This window comes from Tenebrio molitor, chromosome 6 (assembly GCF_963966145.1).
Source record: "Tenebrio molitor chromosome 6, icTenMoli1.1, whole genome shotgun sequence".
Classification (NCBI taxonomy): domain Eukaryota; kingdom Metazoa; phylum Arthropoda; class Insecta; order Coleoptera; family Tenebrionidae; genus Tenebrio; species Tenebrio molitor.
This window is the reverse complement of record NC_091051.1, coordinates 11,470,228-11,490,914: the sequence shown is the minus strand read 5'-3', so window position 1 is coordinate 11,490,914 and position 20,687 is coordinate 11,470,228. Positions and strand designations below refer to the sequence as shown.

General features: G+C 37.9%; 4 protein-coding genes across 7 annotated transcripts; 1 reads left to right on the top strand and 3 right to left on the bottom strand.

Annotated features, from left to right (window-relative positions):
- Positions 1-1,005: 1,005 nt before the first annotated feature.
- LOC138133756 (coiled-coil domain-containing protein 170) lies at positions 1,006-4,838 on the bottom strand. Of its 2 annotated transcripts, XM_069051708.1 has the most exons (9): positions 4,629-4,838; positions 3,257-3,766; positions 2,893-3,205; positions 2,671-2,843; positions 2,422-2,622; positions 2,228-2,371; positions 2,100-2,174; positions 1,704-1,976; positions 1,006-1,655 (listed from the first exon to the last, which is right to left on the bottom strand). In XM_069051708.1, exons 1-9 carry the CDS (start codon positions 4,710-4,712, stop codon positions 1,158-1,160), a joined length of 2,271 nt encoding a protein of 756 aa, XP_068907809.1. In that variant the 5' UTR covers positions 4,713-4,838; the 3' UTR covers positions 1,006-1,157. The 2 variants fall into 2 exon arrangements, with proteins under 2 accessions (XP_068907809.1, XP_068907810.1); XM_069051709.1 differs by lacking the exon at positions 2,100-2,174 and having other exon boundaries at positions 4,629-4,836.
- Positions 4,839-6,388: 1,550 nt separating this feature from the next.
- On the bottom strand, positions 6,389-8,085 carry ND-42 (NADH dehydrogenase (ubiquinone) subunit ND-42). The gene is made up of 6 exons (XM_069052045.1): positions 7,694-8,085; positions 7,391-7,641; positions 7,210-7,340; positions 6,784-7,159; positions 6,616-6,730; positions 6,389-6,564 (listed from the first exon to the last, which is right to left on the bottom strand). The coding sequence occupies exons 1-6, from the start codon at positions 7,928-7,930 to the stop codon at positions 6,445-6,447; spliced, it is 1,230 nt and encodes a 409-aa protein (XP_068908146.1). The 5' UTR covers positions 7,931-8,085; the 3' UTR covers positions 6,389-6,444.
- Positions 8,086-11,281: 3,196 nt separating this feature from the next.
- LOC138133999 (uncharacterized) lies at positions 11,282-13,925 on the top strand. Of its 3 annotated transcripts, none has more exons than XM_069052049.1 (7): positions 11,282-11,492; positions 12,201-12,309; positions 12,365-12,526; positions 12,580-12,845; positions 12,904-13,103; positions 13,154-13,352; positions 13,823-13,925. In XM_069052049.1, exons 1-6 carry the CDS (start codon positions 11,322-11,324, stop codon positions 13,308-13,310), a joined length of 1,065 nt encoding a protein of 354 aa, XP_068908150.1. In that variant the 5' UTR covers positions 11,282-11,321; the 3' UTR covers positions 13,311-13,352; positions 13,823-13,925. The 3 variants fall into 3 exon arrangements, with proteins under 3 accessions (XP_068908150.1, XP_068908149.1, XP_068908147.1); XM_069052048.1 differs by having other exon boundaries at positions 13,414-13,925; XM_069052046.1 differs by lacking the exon at positions 13,823-13,925 and having other exon boundaries at positions 11,283-11,492; positions 13,154-13,412.
- On the bottom strand, positions 13,304-20,578 carry LOC138133995 (sushi, von Willebrand factor type A, EGF and pentraxin domain-containing protein 1-like). Its single transcript, XM_069052043.1, has 23 exons — positions 19,955-20,578; positions 19,762-19,893; positions 19,460-19,715; positions 19,226-19,402; positions 19,033-19,179; positions 18,797-18,979; positions 18,533-18,745; positions 18,031-18,483; positions 17,858-17,979; positions 17,688-17,802; positions 17,413-17,634; positions 17,267-17,361; positions 16,881-17,214; positions 16,674-16,835; positions 16,297-16,620; positions 15,810-16,248; positions 15,406-15,762; positions 15,185-15,357; positions 14,644-15,054; positions 14,237-14,590; positions 13,927-14,190; positions 13,688-13,873; positions 13,304-13,573 (listed from the first exon to the last, which is right to left on the bottom strand). The coding sequence occupies exons 1-23, from the start codon at positions 20,330-20,332 to the stop codon at positions 13,410-13,412; spliced, it is 5,661 nt and encodes a 1,886-aa protein (XP_068908144.1). The 5' UTR covers positions 20,333-20,578; the 3' UTR covers positions 13,304-13,409.
- Positions 20,579-20,687: the final 109 nt, after the last annotated feature.

The window sequence follows — 20,687 nt, the reverse complement described above, 5'->3', positions numbered from 1 at the left end:
AAGTGAAGCTAATGGTTATTATCTATATCAGGATCACCGGAATCCCACCAAGAACAAATATGCTTCCTGAAACACGCCTCATAAATTTGACAGCATTTGCATAAAATATGAATTTTATCAGAGATGTATTTGATGTTTTAAATTTAAGAAAAAAAAACAAAATGAAAGAAGGACTAATGCTTCATAGAGATATAAGCTACAAATTTTTGGACATGGTTTGGTTGTGGTATAAAAATTATTGTATTATTCTGTTTGTTATTAACAATATGAAAAATAATATATCGGGTGTTTACTTAAATTTATCCTCAAAGTAGACGTTGAAGAATCGATTGTGAACGCACCACCACGAATTACAGATTTACAGATCACGGATCAGCTGTTAAACCTAACCTCACTTTTTGCGTTGTTTGTGTTTTAATTTTAATTTTTAATGTTGCAAAATGGTTGCTCGAAGTGTCTTATTTTTAAAATTGTTTTCCTAAAATCTATGAAAATATCTATTTAGCAGAAACTTCTTTAAATGTACAGCTAATGAGATAGGTACCTACTCTAAAACACGTTTGGCTATAATCGTAGTTTAAACTATAATTACTCAAGAAAACAGCCTAACTGGGCAACTAATTTAATTGTTCTTGTTCAAGTGACCATTCTGAGCGTAAGTAAATGTCAAAAGATTGTAAAAGAAACCGAAACTACTCTACTTTCAAAATTTCTAAACAAATAAAGAAGACAATAAATTTCTCATCGTGTCACGAATATTTGACTTTCCTATGAATCATATTTTTTAACCAATGTATTCCTAGAAGACACACAGCAAGACGTAACCTATCTGCGTAAAATATAATTAATGCGCTGTTCCGTAACGACTTCACCGTAAGATATCCACCTAAATAAAAATCTAGTAACGCTACAATATTTCGACATTGAGCGTTGTTGCCCCTCACAGATGTACGCTGAAGATTGACGAAAACCGTGGTGTAGTTATAAAAAAGAACAATGTTTACGTTATGTAACAATTTATTTCTTATTCTACATTGTATTGCACTTAGTCGACAATAATTACGCTATCCTTATAAAACGTGAAGACCTTTTGAACACATTGCGTAAAAATGAAAGCACATGTGTGACTGACCTTAATTTAATTGTCGCAAAGGCCTCTAGATGATGTCGTCAATGTCGACGGCATCCGTGTACCCAGAGTCGTCGTATCTCGACCGATCCGGAGTCCTGGTGCACCTGCTCCCCGCGGTCGGACTCCTGGTGGCCAGCCTCAACACCGGATCGTCGTACCTCCTGGAAACCAACGTGAAGTCGTGGTGGGCATCTACGAGTTTCTGCAAGCGCGAAATCAACTCGTAATCGGGCATCGGCAGTGCAACGCCGAGTATTTTAGCGATGGAACCCTTGAAACTCTGAAGTTGTGCGTCTCTGCGTTGTAGTTCCGATAAATTGTCTTTGACGCGAGCCAACTCATCCCGGAGGAGTTGGACGGAGTGCTCGCTAATGTTGCGTTCCTGTTCGATAGTTTGGCCGGTTTGTCTAACTTGGTCTTTGAGCAAAGTTACTTTTCTATTGTATTTGGTGCGGAGAGTTTCCGATTCGATAAGACGCTTCTGCAACTCCTCGATTTTCCGGCCGCGTTCAAGAGCCGTAATCTGCAAAAGAAAAAATAACACGATGGACGGTTTGACGATTGTTTGAACCTTGTAGTCGGCAGCTTCGGCCAGTTGCGAATTTAAATCTCTTATCTGGGATTTGCCATCTGAGAGCTGTAACTGGAGGCGATCTACTTGTTTCACCAACTTTTTGACGCGCATATTGGCCTCATCTCGCTCGTTTTGGAGAAGGCATTTTGTCTTCATGTTGTCCTCTTGTAAGGCTAATTTTCGCCGCAACAGGTCGAGGTGAAGGTCCTTTCTCTGGACCTGCTCCCTCAGCGTCCTCACTCTTCGTTGCAACTGATACACTAGAGCTGTCTGGGGAAAGAACGAGATGTCACGATCTGATCGAGATTGATTTGTTATTGTGTAAAGCTAAGAGTGGCGCGCTTTGCAAATCTATTTGAAGAATCAGTGAATTGTGCTCTACAAGGGTCTTACTTCGCGTAACGGTATGTCATGACAAGTTCGTTCACGACGTAGCCGGGGCAAAGTCCCGTATCCACAGCAAAGCAGCTACCACACAAAACGAATTATTTCATTAATTCCGACCCCACATTTTTAATTACCTTGTCCACGAGTTTATCGCTTTCCAGCCTTGACAGTTGTTCCGCTCGGAGCAGGAGCGATTCCGTGTGAAGATCCACTCCGATGTCGTGCGAAATATCGTCCATGTTCAAAGCTCGTCCCAATCGATCCAAAAAGTTCATAAACTGGAAACGTCAAACGTAAAATAATTCCTCGTTCCTATTTTACGACTCACTGTGGTTTTATCTCGTTTCAGACCGTCCCTGGAAAGCTCGCATGTACTGATTTCAGCATCCGCTTTGTGCAACCTCGCTTCCAAATGATTCTTTTCATCTTCCAGGACGCGAATCCTTGAGTTCGCTTGATCGTAAAGCGAGATTTGGCGCGCTAATTGTTGGTTCTCGTGGTTTAATTTGTCCTTCAGATTGTCGATTTGCTGCAAAATTTAAATGAGACGGATTTTAAAAGCCGGCCCGGTTTTTACCGCTTCTTTTTCTTTGTTGTCATTCAGAATATCTCGAATTCTGTCTTTAATTGTCGCCTCCAAGGACTCGACGAAGCGGGACGGCGTGCTCAACAGGATAGCCAGAGATTCGAGGGTGTGTCTGTTTTCACTCTGTAATCTCTGAATTTTCTCCTCTCTGATTTTCAATTCATCTGCAATTTTTTTTAATCTCTGCCCAAACTACACCAAAGTGAACGTTACCTCTCAACTGACAAATCGTGCCCTCTTGCTGTGCTATGTTACCACTAGCTGAACCCAAACTTCGATTTGAAAACGACAATTTCTCCTTCAACTCGTTCAAATCTCTTTCCATCACTCTGTGTTGCATTTCTAGCGACTCCTTCTCTTGTCTCAAACGATCTATCTCCAAAACTTGTGCTGCCGATTGTCTTTGCACGCATTCTTTATCCGCTATGGTCCTGTCTAAGTTCTCTCTACAAGTCCGTAAATCTAATTCTGTTGTTGCCAAATTATCGTGAATATTATTCGCTCGACTTCTTAACCGTGAAGTTTCCTAAAATCCTCGAAAAGTATCATTAGAGTGCAACAAAGTATATCAAAATACCTGAACCAACTCCGAAGCTTTATGGACAACTGACTCCGGTGTTAAATGAGCACTTTCAGCCAAATCTAAACCTAACGCAACGGAAAGTCGACGAACCAAATCCTGTAACTGCAATCTAGCCGACTCCTTTTTTTGCTCCTCAGCGTTCAAGTCCAATTCTAAACTCCTGACTTTTTTCTCCAATTCTTTCGCTTTATCCTCGTGATATCTGTTGTCTCGTTGCAAGGTCTGTATCGCGATTTCGCTGCGTCCCTGAGACGCGAACAAATTTCTTTCTCTTTCTTCTAATTCGTGAATGCGCTTCTTCAACGACGCTATGATGGCATTCTGTCTCGCCGCTTGTTCTCGCAATTGGTCGGCTTCGACTTGCAAATCTAAACATCTCTGGTCGCGAGTCCTCATCTGACTTTTCATCTCCGCGAGCTCTGAAGTCAAGCGATCTCTCTTGTATTGAAGGGCGGCGAGTTCACTGCGCAAAGTCGTCGTGACATCTACTTCAGGGTCTTCCATCTGCCAAAGACATCATTTTTGAAGTAGGTAATGAGTTCACCTAATTTTGGATTGGAGGAGGTACCCACCTACGCCATGTCGGCGCTGTTCAAAATATACTGAAAGCGTGCAACCAAATTCCGTGATAGTAACGCATAACAACCTATAGATACCGCAGTTTGATGATCAATTTAGTAAACAGGGACAGGCTGCGCACGAAGGACGAAAGCTCCATGCATTCATAAATCAATCTAAATATTAAAATTCTCTTGTTCTTGCAAAAGAAATCAAAAGCGAACGTTTCGATTCGAGTTGAAGATTCTTCACGTGTTGGAAGAAGGAGGAAATGACGTTGGAAGAAGCGAACAGGACAAGGGAGTTGCCACTGGCAGCAGGTGCATTAAGAAAATTGACCCAAAATAGACAATATTATTTTTATATGAGATCGATAGCGACAGGAATAGGAAGTATTATTATTTTGGTACCACCTAACGAGTGATCCTATTTCAAATCGTTTCAAACAAATTTAATTTTGATTAGTTGAAATGTTTCCTCCGAATAAAAATAGCACTCTGTTTGCTCGACGACTGCACGCAAGAAGTCTAAGTGAAAAATAAATCAATGGTGCAATTGCGAGTAGGTACGCTACATTAACTCAAGTAATGACGCAGTAAATTCAATTTCTGTTTTAACGCATCACAAGTGGAAAAATTAGTTTGTAAACAATTACAATTGTTGATTCCCACTGTATTTATAAATCTCTTTGTACTAAATGATCAGCTCCTAGACAGATAGATGTCTCTTCGCTATTAACAATTACAGTAGAACTCTTTATGTAAGTTGGTAGAAATATTTTGTGATGTGTTAATTACGCAGTACTCACGGCGTGGTCTTTGCAAAGTACTTCAAATATTTGCCAATCTTCTTCGGTATTTCCTGAAGCGACGGATTCAGGGGGCGCGGCCATGATCACTGACAATTACAAATAAACCACCCATAAATTTTCTATTGCACTGTTTTAAAAGAAGCTTATCAAACACTTTTCCTTAAATTTCTTCTTTGAAAATAATTCAAATGGGGATATTTACCATAACAATACAACAGCGAAGTCACGCCATCTGTGGCCGTATAATCGATATAACCAAGGAGTTGTTTAAAAGGGGGAAGAATAAATCGCAAAATCATAACTTACAATACACAAAAATTTACTACATATTTACAATGGTTCTTTATTTTTTCTTTTTATCCAGACATATGATGGAGTAGTAAGATTCTACAACTCCAACTGCCACTACTATGAGAGTCAAGCCGAAAAGAATACGATCGCCAACTCCACCCTTGAGATACACCGGTGTTCCATCTTTCATTTGAAATCTCTCATAGTTTCTTCGTAACTTCTCGGGTAATCCTCCGGAATTCATTCTTTTGATGGCATTGTGTCCCCACTGGAATAAACAAAATAAAATAAACGATTGGGAGATGGATAATATTACCTTCGGATTCAATAAAAGACGAAAATTTGATAATTTTGTAATCATTGTGTAATAAGAACTTGTCTCTGATTTACAGCGCAAGTAATTAAAGACAATTGCTTTTGTAACAGTGCCAGATCTATTTTCAATTAACTAAGAGGGGAAAGAAATATGTCTTAATTAATTCGAGCGTAAAAATAAGATGAGACTATAAAAATAAATGTTCATCATGATTTAATTATTAGTAATTATTTCTCTTCACACAATTGCACCCACATCAAATTTAAAATTAAAAATTGTTTAATTCTTTAGTAAGATTACATAAGTTGGATAGTGTAGATTATATCACTCTTGGGCTGCAAGAGTGACACAACTCAAAAAAGGTCGTTTTGGAGTTACTACATGTTCCAGCATGACATTTTTTTTCCAACGCTAATACCGTCATATGTCGGGTTTTAATATCGGATTGGTAAATAGCAGAAGAAGTTGCTACTCTCTGTTATGCGTCCTTACAAACGAAAACTTCAAACGCATTTATCTCAAAATGCGATTTATGATTTTTCCACCCTTGAGCGATGTCATGATCATTTGAAAATGTAATGGAAATCTTTTATGTTAAGTAGAGGTGTATCGTTTGGTAATTAAAGTAAACACAAATGTGTTTTATTTGATTAAATATCTACCGTGAGTTTTTTATTTTACTGAACATTTCATGAATCTGTAAGTTTGGTTGCCTATTTCATGGGGGGTGCCGAGTCGGGAAATTAGGGGTTCGTAATGAATTGACTTGTCCATTTTAGAACTGAACATAGCCATTTTACGTTGTATGAAGCGAAATAAAAAACGCAGTGTATTTTAAAATATTTCTTTCGTAATTTTTAATGTTCATCTACGTATGCAACCAACGTCTTAAAAAACTTTTTTTAAGACTGCCCAAACGAACACGAAAAATGTTATTCAATATTCGTGCGCTGTCAGTTTTCAGGTATTCGGCCTGTTTTGCAACACTTGGCTGACGCCTCTTGATTCAAATTTCCGCCTCATACCAGAAAAGTGATCTGACAGCGCTACTCATATGAAAGTAACTATTCAAAAATCGTTCTGGTTTATTATATCATCAGGGAAGTATGTAAAATATTTGTTACTGGCGATTACTTCTTAAAGATACTCATTCCGACTGATACTCTTTATTTCATTTACAATTATAAATACTTTCAAGATTATTTTTTACTGCAAGTTTCTTTCTCTTAATGGCAGTGTGTGGCGATGGGGATCACGCACTTTAAACAAGACGCCCTTATCTCCTAGTGGAGCATTAAATCCAACTTCATAAACTTGACCTGGCGCCTGAAACAGAACAATCAATATAAGTGATTAACAATCTATTTGTCAACTAACATTGTTCATTGTATCATGATAAATTTTTGCATCTTCTGCATCTATTGTCAACTCTGGGACATGATACAAAGGGACGTTGAAGTAAGTTAGCAAGTGATTTTTGTGATCTGAATATCTACAAATTAATTGTAATTAGAGTATAGATTAGATATGTAACTAAAAATATACAGATTTCGAAGAGCACCCCAGTCTTCTTCGTAGTGTTGCACCCAATCCTTCATTTTAAGATCTTGACTATCAAATCTATCAAAATCTATTCTTTCAACATCTTCTACAACAATCTCAACTTCTCCACCATCAGACCAATCATAGATTAAAAGTTCTGCATGTTTGCTGATCTCTTTCAAATATTTCTGTTTGTATGCTTTTTCCATTACAGATAAATATTGTGGTGTAAGAACTGGTGAATTTCTCTCACATGCAAGATTACGCTCTTTTATTTTTTCCAAAACTTTATCAACAGGAACATCCAAATAGATCACCAAATGTGGTCTCAACAGTTCAGAAATGGTGTTGTCACGAAATTCATAATAAGCTTTATATGCTGAAATAATTGTTTTACAAGTGTGACAAAACAATTACTGCTACTGTTACCTTCCTTTGATATATAGCCTTGACTGCACATTGCTTCATTGAAAACAAAGTCTGAGTAACAACACCTGTCAAGAACAACTCCTTGTCCAGTACTCAGCAAGTGAGCTAAAGCATCAATATATTGTGAATACCTTAAAACAATAAATGTAATATGTGAATACTTAATGTTGCAGTTTATTACTTGACATAATATTGTCGGTTCTGAAATGATGCAGTGTTAATATGTTTAGGTGTCAACAAAAAATTCTTAATGTCAAAACTCCGACAAGATTCAGGTAGTTGGTCATCAAGTTGTCTTAAATCATATCCATAATGGTTGATGTAGATCATATCAAGGTTTGCTTCTGGGAAATATAGCATGTCTAATTCTTCAGCAAGTTGTTTTGCAAACTTTGTTTTCCCTGCAGCAACTGGTCCTTCAACCACTATAACCTACAAATTTTAATGAAAGTGTATTTTAACAAAACGCTGTGCATTTTTTTGCCTTCGAGTTTTCATCCAGTCTCGACGTGGTTCTGTCTGTCCAATAATTGAGAATATTGTAAGGTTTTTCTTTATAATTCCACGGCGCTGGTTTTTTTGGTGCATCAACATCTTGGTCTCTCAACAATTTACTACTGATGGGTCGTAGAAAATTAATTTCAGTTTTTGCAAATAGCAAACTTTTAACGCTATTTGCATTTGTTAAACGGGACAGTCCAACCCTAATTAAACATGCCATATTGGCTAAATTACTTGGGAAAGTTAAACTACCTTGTTATGTAAAGATTTTTGACAGCTGTCAATTCATGCTTCGCTAGTTATGCAATATATTAAACAGATTTTCCATTATACAATTAGAACTTTTTTGAATTTACTAGGACTAGGACGAAATCCTGACTGATTGAGTGAGTGGCGGTTTTATTTGATTCTGTCTGAGAAAATGGTTACTGGAATTTTTCCTAGCACAATTAGCAATTGGTTATCTGAATGGGCACATGTCTGTGGGAGAATTTTCTCCGACGGTGATGACGTTGAATCAAGTTTTCGCAGGCACCAGTAAATCGAATCGATATAACTGCAACTAATGACACATTTTAAACGTTGTAATTTTTTCCGTACAACGAATTGACAAGTATTTTTTCGGCCTCTCAAACTGGGGGGAAATACACCGTTACAGTCCATCCATTTTCAATATACATTACTGTTAGGGAATTTTGTTTTTTTGTATTGCAACGAAAGCAATGAGTGTTTTATTTTTTCTAATATTGAACATTCAAAACGGGCGTTTTGAATTTGTCAAAAAATTTGACACTGTCAGATTATAATTATACAGGCTGTTTTCGAAGTTGAGGCGTTCCTTGTAACACGAGGTAATATCTATTCACTTTGATTCTGACCACAACGAAAAACATAGTAGGCGCTGTTTAGCTGTGTGCTGCATACGTTTTACACTAAATATTTGTGTGGTGTAACATGATGTGAAAATGTCAGAATTGTCAAAACTTGACCACGGTAGTAAAGCTATGATTTTAATGTATTTATCAATGTTAATAACGGAAATCAATCTTTGAAGTAGGAGAAACTAAAAACGTCTGTCTGATTCTGTGATCACGTCTGTTGAAAAGTGAGGTTATATCCAGGTACAGATTATTTAACGTAAAAACTTCGAAATCACCTCATGCAATTCTCGATATTAATGAAGAACGAAGGAAATGGTCATTTGGCAGTAAGACAAACGCGAAAAATGCCTGGGGATTACTAATCAATTAGCATTGATTAATACAAATATTTTCAGATAAAAACTAACCAGACAGAAAGTTCAAAAAAATGATTTACAGGGGATGAAAAGGCAGAAGGTATCAAACTACAACACTTACTAGCCAAAATGTACAACAAAAAAGCACAAATAGAGTTAACTTTATTGGTGATGTTCGTCTTTGTGAGTTGTTTTCCCGTTGGCTTCAATAAATGTCTCGAAACAAGTCAATATTAACCGTTTGGTCCCAACTTTGAGAAGACGACGTGGCATTTTCTTTTTGAATTGTAAAATTTTGTACCAAAACTCAATTTTATAGATATGCGCACAGTGTACGTCGAAAAACGTTTGCGCAAGTCGTGCTCCATTCTGTCTTCTGTGAGCGTGACGTTTCTGTCAAAATGGCGCCTCCGAGAGTTGCCAACTGCGACTGGATTTAGTGTTATCTAAAATTCCCTATAAATAACCTAGCAACTGAACAGTTACTAGGGAGTGGTCACAATCAAAATGAATAGATAATACTATACATTACTCTTAAGAATTTAGCCTAAATCTTCTTAGTAAAATGTTTGTATTAACGGAGATAATTGATTATATATTTTTATTGTTTTCTAAAATTTTGAGTCCGGTCCTGTTTATTTCTCCGCTCCCAGGATCTCCCAGGATGGTATAGTGTTCCCAACTTCCCATTTATAATTTGGTTTTACTGCCAGCCCTGTTGTCAGGGAGTTAAATACTCCGACAATAGGCAACTACCGCCATAAATCCTAGGACTGTAAAAGAAGGTCTGTTGTCTGACCAGGCAATATCTTCACGTCTATTGCCAAAACCACAACCCCAGCACAGAATAGAATCAATCAATTGTTTCTATTCTGTGACCCCAGCCCCTAATAATTACGATTGCACTGCCATAAAACCAAATTATAAATGGGAAAACTATACCTATCTTTCCGGAAATCGCTCTGCGTACCTATAGTTGACTCAAGTTGCAAAAAACCACTTGTCATTTGCAACAGCATTTTTTCAATATGTTTGAACCAAATAACGGCACAAAGGGACCAGAAAATCATAGTTTGAATTAAATATTTTCCATATAAGTACAGTTTTAAAGTAATTTCAAATGACTAATGCCATAAAAGTGCTGTTGAAAAGGCAAAATGGTTTTTTGCAACTTGAGTCAACTTTATAAATGACTCAAGTTGCAAAAAACCACTTGTCATTTGCAACAGCATTTTTTCAATATTTTTGAACCAAATAAAGGCACAAAGGGACCTGAAAAGCATAGTTTGGATTGAATATTTCCCATATAAGTACAATTTTAAAGTAATTTCAAACGACTAATTCCAAATTGGTTTTTTCTTTTTGCAACTTGAGTCAACTTTACTCTCTGGATGTCGCAGCTGCGTTCTAATAACGTGACTGATAACATTGCCCAGACATTAGCCTTAGCAACATATCTGTGAGGTCATTATTTTTGCTAATATGTAATAAAGCCATTCCGACTAATTAGATGACAACTCTGGCAGTATTTTTGATTAACGTCCATGCTCATTTGATTGTTTTTTTGTCAATTCTAAAAAAAAATAATTTCTAACAAATCAGCGCAAAATTTGGGCAGGACCGGTTTCAAAGATTTCGAAAAAAGTAATTTATTGTATCTTCATTACCGTACACATTTTACTAAGATGATTTTGGCTAAAACTCTTTAGAACAACGCATACTATTACGTGTTAAAAGGAACACCTCAACTTCAAAAAGACCCTGTATTTGAAAAAAATACGATTAACTAGCGATAAGTATCATTATAGTTATTAAAAATCACTTTGAAGTTTTTCTTGTGACATCAAAAAAGCAGGGAAATGGCATTATCGAGTCAAAAGTTGGGCTATATTCAATAAAGGCCAGTTCACACATATTTGTCAGTTAAATGTCAGTTGTGGCCAAGATTTCGTGTCCGGAATAGTAAATGTTACGGAAGTATAAATCGGTCTTTACGATAAAAAATTTAGCGGGTTTTACCTAAGTTTAGCGTTAGCGTTATTTTGGCGTGGACAGGGCGATAACTCCCTAAGGCCCAGTTTCACCAACGCCAGTTAAAGTGGTCTGTAGTCTGTACGTTAAAATGCTTCGTTACTTTAGTTCATTTAGTTTACCTATTGTTATAACAATGTTTTCGTATATTTTAATCTGTAGTTAAATTTAACTCACGTCGGTGAAACCGGCCCTAAATTATTCATAATTTCATACCGTCCATATTTACTTGGACTGACAATGATAATAGTGACAATGGTGACAATGCTGACAATACCACAGTATATTATTTACCTCCTTGTACTATCGCGGCCAAAATACTTTGGTCGTCAATGTGACATAAATGATATTCAATTGTAAAGCAAGCTTTAGGATGTTTAACCTTATTTTTTACTGTTGTCAAAATTATTTTAATCCATCAGTGTCATACGGGTGGGGTAAATCCCAGCTGCAGAGGCAGGGTTCAAAAGCAAAAGATCAACATAGTCGCGGTTTAGACAACCTTCAGAAGCAAGTAAGACGATTCCATATTTATCAAAAACTGAAGGTGCCATATTTTTGACAAGAATAATTTGAAATTGTCATGTATATTGACATTAATACTTGATTTACATTTGAAGTGTCAAAAAGTGACGACCAAAGTATTTTGGCCGCGATAGTACGTATTTACCCCATGGGTAAATCTACTGTATAGTTCTCCCAGAGCTGCAGCGGTTTTATGGCAGGGTACTATTGTATAAACGTTAACAACACCGACAATAGGTTTAAACCGCAAGTACAACCCCTAATCGTAAATTCGTCCAAGTACTATCCTGTAAACTGACAGGTATAGAACGAAAATGATGATTGACAGGGGTCTGTTTATGTCGCTTATCGGCATCTCAACAGGCGTAATAATTACTATTGCCCTGCCATAAAACCGCTGCAGCTCTGGGAGAACTATAACAATACTGTCATACTGTCAAACAATTGCACCTTGCACCTGTGATTCTGCGCCTTAACAAGCCTTAACCTTAAAATGAGTTACCTTTATACTTTTTGTATCTGTTTTGGAAGATTTTAACCATTTAATTTTAAAGAGATTTTAGCCCTTTATTTTTGACTGCATTTATGCAATTTCTAAGGCTTGAATTTAAGGCAGAAAGTGTTTTATATGTCAGTTAATATGTCGAATGGAGAAAATAAGAAAATTACTATATTGGACGGCTCATTTGGCTTTCAGTTAAGTAAATATGTGTCAAAGCCCCTCGAAGGAGATCCATTGTGGAGTGCTAGATCCTTAGCCAAAGAACCAGAGGCTGTGATTCAAGTTCACATGGATTACATAAAAGGTACCCCATTTTTGCATTTTTTATAAAAAAGTTTTTTTTTTCTTTGTAATTCAAGCTGGTTGTGATATAATTGAGACAAATACTTATCAAGCAAGTATTCCTGGTTTTATGAAATATCTAAATTGTACCAAAGAGGAAAGTTATGAGCTTATTAAAAAAGCTGTGCTTCTGGCAAAAACAGCTATCGATAGAGCACACAAAGAGGGAATACTGCAAGGTAAATGTAATTATTTTTAGCGTAGGTAGTTATCCAATTAAGATGTTGGGTAGGTGACACAAGGCCTTTAATTGCTGGTTCTGTGGGACCATATGGTGCATACCTTCATGATGGTTCAGAATATAATGGTTACTACACTGACAGAACCCCAAGTGAAGTATTGAAAAATTATCATAAGTCAAAAATAGCAGCTTTAGTTGAAGCTGGTGTTGACTTACTTGCTATTGAAACAATTCCTAGTAAAAAAGAAGCTGAGATAATAGTTGAAATTATCAAAGAGTTTCCAAACATTAAAGCTTGGCTTTCATTTAGTTGTCAGGTATAAAGTCGATCACTTTCTCCGGTGTAAACCTAAGTCTCTGGCAAATTACTTACAGACTGACGGTAAATCAACAGTTTATGGAGATAATTTTCAAGAATCTGCAATTTTTTGTTATAAATTAAATCCAAATCAAATAATTGCTGTGGGAGTGAATTGCATAGCACCACATGCTGTGGAATCTCTTTTAAGAGGGATAAATGACATTCCCTTGATAGTGTATGCTAACAGCGGGGAAAAATATGATCCAGATTTGGGGTGACAAGTAGTAAACTGTGACAGACACAACATTTAGAATGACTTTTTAGTTGGGACAATAATTGTGAGAAACTGGAGGAGTACATTCCTTCTTGGTTAAATTTGGGAGTTAAGTATATCGGCGGCTGTTGCCGCGTCTGTGATAATTATATAAGCAAAATCGTCGACGAAGTGCGCAAATGGGAAAAAACTGCTCATGATTCGTAAAAAATTTTTTATTTTTGTTACACATCTTTGAAGAAATCTCAGGTAATTATTTGACGTACGCAACAATCAAAAATTTATCGTAATAAATTTTGGTTCACATTAGCAACTGTTATCCTTATCTCCTACCCACATGCCGAAACTGTTACATATTAAAATATACTGCTTTTTACTGGGACAAATTAGAGTAACTTGATCTTCAAACAGGTACGAATTTCCTTCAATAATTGTCGCTTCTTTCACAGACGGCTTACGGCACGATTTTTCTAGAAAATGTAAAGATTATTTTTGTGCCGTCTATGTTTCTCGGCTTGTCTTTTCACTTTGATGCTCCCATATCCATTTAAGCAATAGAATGTGACTTAAGTCTGTTAACCTACTTGAACATTTGGCTCGCATTCGGCTCCACCTTCCATTGGCTAAACAACGAGTTGTGCCATCTCCAAACACTTTATACCCCTCTATACAGTCAAACTTAATTGTGTTACCAAAGTAGTATTTATCGTTGTTTTTAGCTTCGCCTTTGACGACCATATTTTTGAACTTTGGTGGTGAACACATTATTGCTACGACATTTAAATGTAATAATAAAAAAATAAATATGTTGGTGTAAACGTACGATTACAAGTTATATTTGGTTCCGTCCAGTACCCATCAATAATACAAGTGGTAGTGTTTTCGCCGGAAAGCTTGTAACCAGTCTTGCATTTATATTCTACTACATCTCCAGATCCATTCCCGACAGCGTATAACGTTTCTAATACGATTATTCCATTATCTGGTGCAACTGGAACTTTATTAATGTCGCAGCTAATTTTTGACTTGGTAGTAGTTGGTTCAGCTTTTTCCAAAATACATTGCGGTGGTTCAAAATCCCAAGTACCTACAAGCTCGGTTAGTTCTATACTTAGAGATACTGCATTATTTACCATTCTCTTGGCACGTTATAACATTTTCTCCAACCAGAGTGGCTTTCAAGTCGCACACGATTTCTACTTGAGTTCCGATATCAAAAATCGATTGATTCTCAATGAAGTCTTCGTAACTGTGTTCAGCTAAAATTGTTAAATTGCTGTTTTCTGGCCTTTTGAAAGCTGTGCATTGTAGACCTGCACAGTGTGGCTTTTGTGGATACCAAGTTCCATTTTCATTACACTTGGTAGTACTGTTACCGGTCAGGTTGTAACCGTCGTAACATCGGTAAGTGATCCTCCCTTGGAAGTAGTAGTTGCTACCAATCGTATAACCATTTCTCACATAACCAGGGTAGCCACAATAAACCTCTGAAAACAGTTTTTTACAAAATGTCTCGACGCATAAGTTGTAGCAGTAGTACTTTTACAGTAGGGTTCGTACAGTCCTTCCCACTTCGCCGCTTTAGTACATTTTCTCCCCGATTTATACGTAATACTGCTCAAATAGAAGCCTTTGTAACAATCATAGTATGCCACATTATCCACAATGTTTATTATTCCGTTGTATAAAGTCGTGGGATCTTTACATTTTCTGCAGAAAGAAGAATTTTCAATCTGGATGTTTCCCTCTACGTGATTTTGTATAATAGGCCATCCGTAAAGATCGCCAAAAATAGTTTCTCGGCAGTCGTTCATGTGTGAAAAAATTTCATCTGATGATAATTCTTTTGACCACACGTCAATGTGAGCCATTCTTCCTATGTAGGTCTCTGATTGGCTAAAGCGTCCGCCCAAAATGTCTTGTTCTTGTCCAATTACCATATTTCCGTTTCCTGGAAGTTACAAAACATGTTAAAGTTATAATCAAAATGAAAAGTGCATGGGCGGAGCTACGATTTACAGTAAAGTTACATAAGATTGGTGGTCACATGATGTCCTTTTCACATTGTAGGTGTGCATTACCTTGAATCTCTGTGTTGGTCGCTAAACCTGATCCACTTTTTACAATCTTTCCGTCGACATATAACGAATAGAGTCCTTTGAAATTGCTCCAAGAGATGCACACGTGATGCCAGAGTCCGTCGTTCAACAGGACGTCGGTGACGGCGTAGTGGTTGTTAACATACAAGACTAATCTGAAATTGTAATGTTAAAATTGATCGGCAAATTGTGTCAAGAACTACCCAGTATAATCAGTTAACGTGAACGCATTATCATAATTTTTGGTTGCATAAGAAAGCAGAGTTCCATAATTGAAATTATCTTTGGTTTGCATCCATAAACACGCCGAAATTTGTGAAAGATTTCTGTCAAAGCCGTTCAGTTTGATGTAATCAGTCGTCGAAAACTTCTGGAAGTGTAAAACGTAATCAGATCTGCGCTTAGATTCGCACGTTTTTCCGTGATAGAATCTAGGACAAGTACACAGATAGGAGGAGCTGGTACTCGAACAAGAACCTCCATTTTGACAAGGCGAACTGATGCAATGGTCGATTTCTTCATCGCAGTACCGTCCCGTATAACCTTCCGGACAGACGCATCTGAAATTGATAACTGTGTAGAAAGTCCTCAAAAAAATGTGACCTACTTGTAGCTATTTTTTGTGGCGCGCTGGTCCATTGTATTTATACAGATGTTGTTGCCGTTGCAAGGTTTATAGTCGCAAGGTAATATGTTGCAGCGTTTCCCTACGAAACCTCGCGAACATTCGCACCGAAAGCCGCTCAGCTCGCTAACACAAGTCGCGTTGTTTTCACAAAGGTTGTTACTGCAGTAGTTCAGCTTTATTTCGCAAGTGTCGCCGCCGAATCCCGGAGGGCACCAGCAGAAATACTCGTTGTCGGTGTGGTGGCACGTTCCGTTGTTGAGACAAATCAAGAGGCAAAAGTCTTGGGCGTCTTGACACAACGCTCCGGAGTATCCTCGTGGACACACACATACAAAGTTGGTGCCAGTTTCTTTGCAAACTCCTTGGTTCAGACACGGGTTGGAATAGCATTTTCCCACTTTTTTCTCGCAATGAGACCCTTAAAATGATGTTCAATGCATTGATCTTGTACAACAAATGTACAAACCTATGTAGTTGTCGGGACAGTCGCAAGTGTACTGAAAATCATTGATTGGCACACATTTCCCTGTGTTACATATGTTGGGAACTTTTGCACAAATCTCTTCTGCTGTTGGTATGCACTGAGTGGCACTAGTAGAACGGGGAGACGTTGTGGTGTAACCCTTCGGGCAAGGTAGACACTTCAGTTGTCCATATTCGTGCTGGAAGTAGCCCACGCGGCAGAAACGACAATGTGGTCTCAAGGTTGCTCTTTCCACAGTAACATTGTGATTTCGTCTAGTCTGTCTCAGACTTCTTTTTCTTGCGTGCGTACCAGGAGGACACTCCTCTGAAATTCAAACAAATTAAATACCAGCAGCGTTTCCACCGCCTGAAGAAAACCTTTGCAGTCCTCCACCTTTTTGGAATGAACCTTCCTAGTCGAGTGATGTTGTGGGCACGACTGACACTTAGTTTGTCCCAAATGATCGTTATAAGAACCAAACGGACAACTCACGCATCTGTTTCTCGTCGCGTTATGGAAAGTACCTTTCGGACATTGTACTAAAACACAAAGTCAACTTTGGAAACACTGGTACAATTTTTTACCGCATCTGTTTTTCCTCGGGACAAACCCCACCGGACAAATAAACCTAGGTTTGTCATAATGTATCGAAATATTGTGGGCACCGAGACTGACACTTTCAGTTTCTTGAGTGTGGTTGACGTATTTCCCCTTAACTTGAAACTTGACGTTGATGCGTCTCTTTTTTGCTCGCCTTCGACTCGTATTGCTGTGCGGGACTTCCTCGAATGCGACGTCTCTTTTGATGAGGTTTGATATTTCTTCATCTGGATCTTCCGTACAAGTTGCATCAGTGTTGACAGTGCAATTTTCCTCACATGAAATTTCTTGCAGAGTTATTTTGATGTCATTTTCAAGCTAAAAACTCATTCTCAACAAATTTAATAGTCCTGCAAATTTCAATTCTTACGTCATCCAGTTTTTCCGTGTTGTTGCAGTTCTCTATCTCCGACGAAATCACCTCGATGGTACCGTTTTGTTCAATCTCATTTGGTATCTCTGTGACTGAAACTTCCGTTATTAGTACTGTTCTCGTCTTAACCACGCATTATTTACCAGAACATTCCGGAAACATCAAACCTTCTTGGTTGTACCAGATTGATTCTGAATCGTGACACATGAAACTGACAGTAGTGCTATCCTCCAAAGACTCCTGAGGTTGCGCCAGTGGTACTGCATAACCCTCCTGACAAGTAATAACGCACTGCATGCCGTCATTGTGAGGGGAACATTCGCTGTGACCGTAGATTGGATCCAACAGTGCTTCGCAATGGGCAGCTACACAAAACAAATAAAAACTCCACTTTCTGTCTTTCACTTCATATGTATACCTTCAACTGTGATATTAATAAAGCAAAAATCTTGATTTTGTGAGCCATCAGTTGCAGTATACGTAACTGTTGTAGTTCCAATAGGAAAAAAACCAAAATCGTGACTCCGCTTCACCTAGAAGTATTTAACCATATAAAACAAAAATTGTAACAATTGTAATTATTTTTACTGTAATATTTTGTGAATTGTCGAAAACGTTTGGTTCATCCCAAGTAATATTATCCGCTCCTTTATCGTTGGTCAAGTAAATGGGTGGATTGACACAGTCGTCAAACACTGGAGGTTCGTCGTCTAAAAGTGTTCACGCTTAAAATATTTCCCCGTCGCTGCTTCAACACAAACCTTTGATCGTAACAAAGAAAATGCATTTAGCTCTGTTATGGAACGCGTCTTGTGCAAAATAAGTGACTTGAGTTGTTCCTATCTGAAATTTGAACCCTCCGATGTTCTTGATGCTGGGTTTCATCCAGACAGAAACTTCTAAGTCTGAGTTGTCCACAACTTGGGGATGATTCCAGAAAACTTTTCCAAATTTTTTTCCAGGTTGAGTGTTGGCAGTGATATTTTTTGGGCAAGTTATGTTGGGTCGTACCACGTCTTTGCAGATGGTACTTTCAAATTTGCTGTCCCACAGTCCGTGATTGCTAGTGCAGGTTTTTGTTTCCGGTCCTTCTAATTCGAATCCGGGGTCACAGATAATTTTACAGCTTTTTCCGTATGATTGTTTTCCTATGGTACAAGACTCGGGTTCGATTTTGCCATTCGCTACCGGTGGCAGTTTTGGACACTTAATCTCTAAAAGATAATTAGAGAACGTTCGTACTGAGAGGTCATTGGCACTTACGTTTGCACGAGGTTTTCAAACCGTCCCATCGTGCTAGAGGTAAGCAAGTTCGTTGACTTGAACCTATCAAGGTTTTGCCGTCTTGGCATTTAAATGTGCACACTGTATCGACTGGGAGGTTTTGTTCTGTGTCGTTATACGTAATACCAAGATCACTATGAGAACATATCATTGACCCATAAGCCGGAGGTATTAGTTTGGTGCATGTTTTCACTGGAAATCAATATTGCACATGATTTACTTTTGATTGTGACACTAGATAACCTTGGCACGATGGTTTATCGCCGCTCCACGAAGCATTTTTTTGGCATAGCCTAATGCTGCTTCCAACTAGAGTATAACCCACTTCGCATCTGATCCCACAGGCGCTGTTAAGAACGTTACCACAATCCCTCTTCTTAACGATATAACCATTTTCGGGAGTAGACATTTTAGGACATTTTAAAACTACGTTATAATTAAAATAGTACTAGGTTACGTTGTGTTACAATTATTGTTACTTTTGCACCGGTTGTCCTCTGTTGGTTGGTATCCAGTTTTGCAAGTACAACTTTCAATGCTGTGCGCTGGAGGTTTGGTGGTGTGGTGCATATCAGGACAAGGGAGGCATAAATTTGGACCCTCCGAGTAAGATCCAGCAGGACAAGCTAAAATATTTTAGTGGAAATGCGACAGTTGGCGAGAGTTACTTACGTAGACAAGAGTTTCGAAATCCTGATCCGTAGTAACCTGGTTGACAGATACAAGAGTAGTGTCCTGTGGTGGTACCACAGGTGCACAGCGCATTTTTGTCGCAGCAGTCGCCATCTTCACACAGCCCAGCACAAGGGCTGTTGATACCTAGAGGAATGTAATCTCCACTTTTAAGATCTGGAAATTGAAGGGGTGTTAGAAAGAGTTTTTGGAAAATCTTCTGTAGATACTAGCCCACATGTAAAGCTCTTCTAGCTAGGTTTTCAAATTCTTGAAAACTGTCCAAAAGGTAACTGTAGAACTCTCCCGGAGAAGACGCCAGTTCGTAAAGCTCTTTGTAGTTGCCATTTTGAATTCCGATGGTAAAAATAGTGACTTGTTTCTTTTTTAATTCATTTGCGAGAGGAATGGGATCGCCCCCATTGGAGAAACCGTCAGTTATAAGAAATAACACTTTTTTCGAGTTGTTGCGACTACGTTGAAATATTTCCTGAAACGAGGCGTCACGCGATGCTCTCAAAAAAATTTGAACTTACTTTTGCAACTTCAAAAGCGCCGAGAGTGAACGTTCCTCCTCCCGAATAGTCAATTTTGTTGAGGAGTTTATTTAGGAGAAAACATTTGTTGTTTTCTTTTCGTGGTTCGCTGATTTCATCAATGTTGATGACCTAAAAATCGATTGGAGTCGAACCAACGATTTTCAAGAACCAGAAAAACAATGAGACTTACCGCCGAGGAGCTAAATGTGACAATTGCGACTCTTGTGTGGTTGTAGTCAATAGTCACGTCACTCAGTAGCTTTTTGACGAATTTGAGTTCGCTTCTGAAGTTGCTTTCGCCGACACTGGACGACCCGTCAATAAGAAAGATCACTTCTAGCTTCCCAAAGTTTTTGAAACTGTCAATATTTTTCTTAAACAGCTCTCCAAGTACGTCTACTTTCGACTTGATAATGGAATTTTCCAAAGACTCCTTTTTTAGTTTTAATTTCTTTTCTCCGAAATTTAGAAATTCGCTGTAATTATTCAACGTCTCTAGATTGATCTTTTCAGGAGCTGCACTCGCCGAGGTTATTAACACGCTCACTATAATGAAGCAGCAATGCATTCTGGATTACTTGATCACTACTAAAACCAGTTAGTGTCGTAGATTCTTCCTTCGGGATATATGAATCTTATTTATCATATGCGTAACACATGGCGCTACAATGTTTGTCTTTGTTTTTTGTTATTATCGGGGTTTTATTTTTACCATTAAAGGTCTCATAATATTTATGGTGCATTTTATTGAAACATTATCAGTTCTACGATTGTAAATAATGCCACGAAAATCGAAAATTTTACTTTCGGATGGTTTTTATGGGCTGATAATTGCAGCAGGATTTAATTCAAGTAATTCATTTTATCGCGCCTTCAGATTATCTTGTTTGCAACTGTTAACTTTAAGATAAGCAACGAATGAG